This window comes from Otolemur garnettii, unplaced genomic scaffold, assembly GCF_000181295.1.
Source record: "Otolemur garnettii isolate 467f Iridium unplaced genomic scaffold, OtoGar3 scaffold00014, whole genome shotgun sequence".
NCBI classification, from domain to species: Eukaryota; Metazoa; Chordata; class Mammalia; order Primates; family Galagidae; genus Otolemur; species Otolemur garnettii.
The window spans coordinates 30,545,559-30,548,575 of NW_003852409.1; the positions used below are offsets into that span (position 1 = coordinate 30,545,559).

At 56.8% G+C, this 3,017-nt stretch overlaps 1 protein-coding gene across 1 annotated transcript in view; it reads right to left on the reverse strand.

Annotated features, from left to right (window-relative positions):
- Positions 1-390: 390 nt before the first annotated feature.
- Positions 391-3,017, reverse strand: part of ENG (endoglin) — a 38,613-nt gene continuing 35,986 nt past the window's right edge. Inside the window, exons 12-14 of the mRNA XM_012802396.2 lie at positions 2,436-2,490; positions 1,283-1,393; positions 391-1,152 (exon numbers count right to left, since the gene is read on the reverse strand). Coding sequence (XP_012657850.1) covers positions 1,028-1,152; positions 1,283-1,393; positions 2,436-2,490 — 291 coding nt within the window. The 3' untranslated portion in view covers positions 391-1,027. The remainder of the gene's footprint in view (positions 1,153-1,282; positions 1,394-2,435; positions 2,491-3,017) is intronic.

Here is a 3,017-nt window from a genome sequence, read left to right on the forward strand (position 1 = left end):
CTTGTGATAGAAAATTATTCGTATTTTATAGATGAGAGCTTCAGGAAGCCGAGGGGCCTGCCTATAATCACACAGCCAGTAAGTGGCACGTCCAAGATTTGAACTCAGCTATTGAGGGCCTATGTCCAGAAGCCCAGAGCAGGAGTGAGGAGGAGCCTCCTAGGTCTGGTTTCTCACGCCTGAGCCCAGGGGTGTGCTGCCCTGGGCATAGGTAACAGAGGGTGGTGGTTTAATCCAAACCTGCTATGCCCCAGCCATCTGCTACTGTTTAGGAAGTCACGCCTGTCTCCAAGCCAGCCCAGTGGGCACCAAAGACAAGAGTAGCCCTGTCACATGCCCTCAACCTGCCCCCTGTTTTAGAATAGTTTCCTCTTCACTGTCCAGCCTAGCTCTGGTTTTATGGTCTGATTTATTGGTGGGGCATATATAGGGTGGGCCCAGGACAGGCAGCCCGGCCACTTCCCTGCTGCCTGCCTGAAGGGCAGGTTGATGCCCTGTGGCCTCCCCACCACCACTGTTCTTCTTAACCCCTGGGCTCCCAGGCTGGGCCCCCCAAGGCTATTATCTTCCACAGTACAGTTGTGTCAGTCCAGGTGTGGGAGCTGCAGGGACAGATCCAGCTGGCTCTGGGCTGGGCCCATTCCCATTCCCCTGGGGGAGGTGTGGTCAGCTTGGATGGGCTGGACTGGGCCTTTTTTGAGTTCTCTTCTCCCAGTGCCACATCCAGGTTCAATGATAGGGACTTGGGTTTCTCCAACAACGTGGAAAGTGGCCTCTCTTCATGGTCCCAGCAGCCATATCCCAGACCTACTGGGTTGAAGTTCTGTGGAATAGGGTGGGGGGACTCCAAGGTATTCCAAGCCGGTGCCCCTGTTGGCAGCCGACTTCTGAGAGGGAGATAGGAAGCAGCATGCCCCATCCCTGGCTGAGTGGAAGACTGGGCTCCTGGGGTCAGTTCACGGCCAGTGGCTCCCAGCTGGTTGCTGCTCAGTCTCTCCTGCTGGGTGAAGGCTGGCCGGGCCAGGTGCTACGCCATGCTGCTGGTGGAGCAGGGGGTGCTCTGGGTGCTCCCGATGCTGTGGTTGGTGCTGCTGCTCTCTGAGGAGGCGGGGGCAGCCACTGCCACCACGGGCTCCCGGTTGCTGGGGGGACCTGGGAGTGGGGCCAGGGGTGGAGGTCAGGGCCCTGGCCAGGGCTACCCACTCCCTCAGAGGCTTCACTGTGCTCCCCCAGGTGGGTGGAGGGGCCCTGCGCCCTCACTGCAGGGGCCTGGGGTACTCACGCGTGTGCAAGTAGATGTACCAGAGTGCAGCGGTGAGCAGGGCCCCGATGAGGAATGCACCGAAGGTGAGGCCCAGCACAGCGGGCAGGAGGAGGCCTTTGCCTGTGCAACCTGGAGAGGGCCGGCTGCAGTCAGCACTGTCGCCGCCTCCCTGGCCCCTACTCTGCTGTGCTGGCCAGGAGCACAGGTTTTGGTGCCAGTCGTGCTGAGCCACTGACCCTGACTTCTCTGGACCTCAGTCTCCTCATACAGCAAATGGGCTTATCAAATGGGTGCAGCACTAATGTGCGGTTGCTATGACCATCCACCAGAGGGCCCAGGCAGGCCTGGGTCATGCCTCTCACCCCAAGGTGGATAGGGATGTGTTTGCAAGGAGGACAGATGGGACAATGTGAGGAAAGTGAGAGGCCTGGGAGTCCAGAGCCTGCCCTGCTTCGTCATACAAACTTCGGTCAACCCTTGGCCCTCCCTGAACCTTCCACCAGGTAGAGAATAGGCCAGAGCACCTCCAAGGGCTCTTCACTCTACTTTTGGGTTGTCCCAAGCCACATTCCTTCCTGTGTGACTGGGCCAGGCCACCTCCTTTGGGCCTCCAACTTCCCATCTGTGCAATAGGGTTATTACCCCTGCTTTCCTGGTCCTGTACTGGGGCTGGAGGCTCCATTCTGGCCTGGATGGGGTAGCAAAGAGCTAGGTGCTTCCCCCCACATTTGCCCCCAGTGTCAGGGATTTCTCTGCCTGGTGGGGGCCTAAGCCCACTGAAAAGGCTGGAGGATGCTAGTTGAGAGACATCCTGCATACTGGGGGAGGGGGTGTCTAGAAAGGCAAGGCCATCACCACTCCCAAGTACCTTCTGTCTTATCTAGGAGTCCCTGTTCTCTTAGCAAGGTCAACTAGTAACCATGGCCATGGAGAAGCATAGTGGACAGGATCCAGAGGCCAAGAATCCTATCACACAGGGTGCTTGTGAGCAAAGGGTCTCCATCTAGAAGCTGCAACTGTGGATCCTGTTCCAGACTACTAAGGCTCTGGGAAGCTGCTTCCCCTGAGGTCCTCCTGCTGTGTGCCTGGGCCCTACCCCTCCAAGTCCCCTGTGCTCCACTTTGACCTCAGCCACTGGGACAAACCCCAGGAGACCCAGACAGGAACTCACCAGACAGATCAGGGCTGATGACATTCAGGCGGGTGGAGACTATCCTGTGTATGTCCTGGGGGAGAAGGGAGAGCAGCGTGTGGTATAGTCTCTGGGAGGCAGCTTCCAGGCTTACTCCTGGTTCTGCAACCCCCACTTGTCCTGGCCTACCCCAGGGCCTTGGCTTTGAATCCCACTTTCTAGCTGGGTGTCTTTGGGGAGGTCCTGGGAGATGTGTGCTATTGGAGGGTGGAGGATGGGCAATCCTTGGCTGCTGCTGGGATGTTTGCAGTGAGTGTCCAGGGACCCCTCATGCCCTTGAGTACTGTAGGAACTCTCCACATCCTTTATGCTAGTGAATGCCCTGGGGTGACCAGCTAGGTCAGCCCAGAGGCTCAGGCTCACTATGGCTAGAGGGACAGGCTTACTCAGGGGTGGCCCTGAATGCTTCCCAAAGCTAGGAGATTTTTTTTTTTATATAAAAGAATATTTTAATTCTTCTCTTCAGAAACTACAAAGACTATACATGATTTGGAAATAAGACTGTACCAAAGTTGGATCGTCCATTCTATTCCTTCTCTTTTGCCTGGTCACTCAGAAATA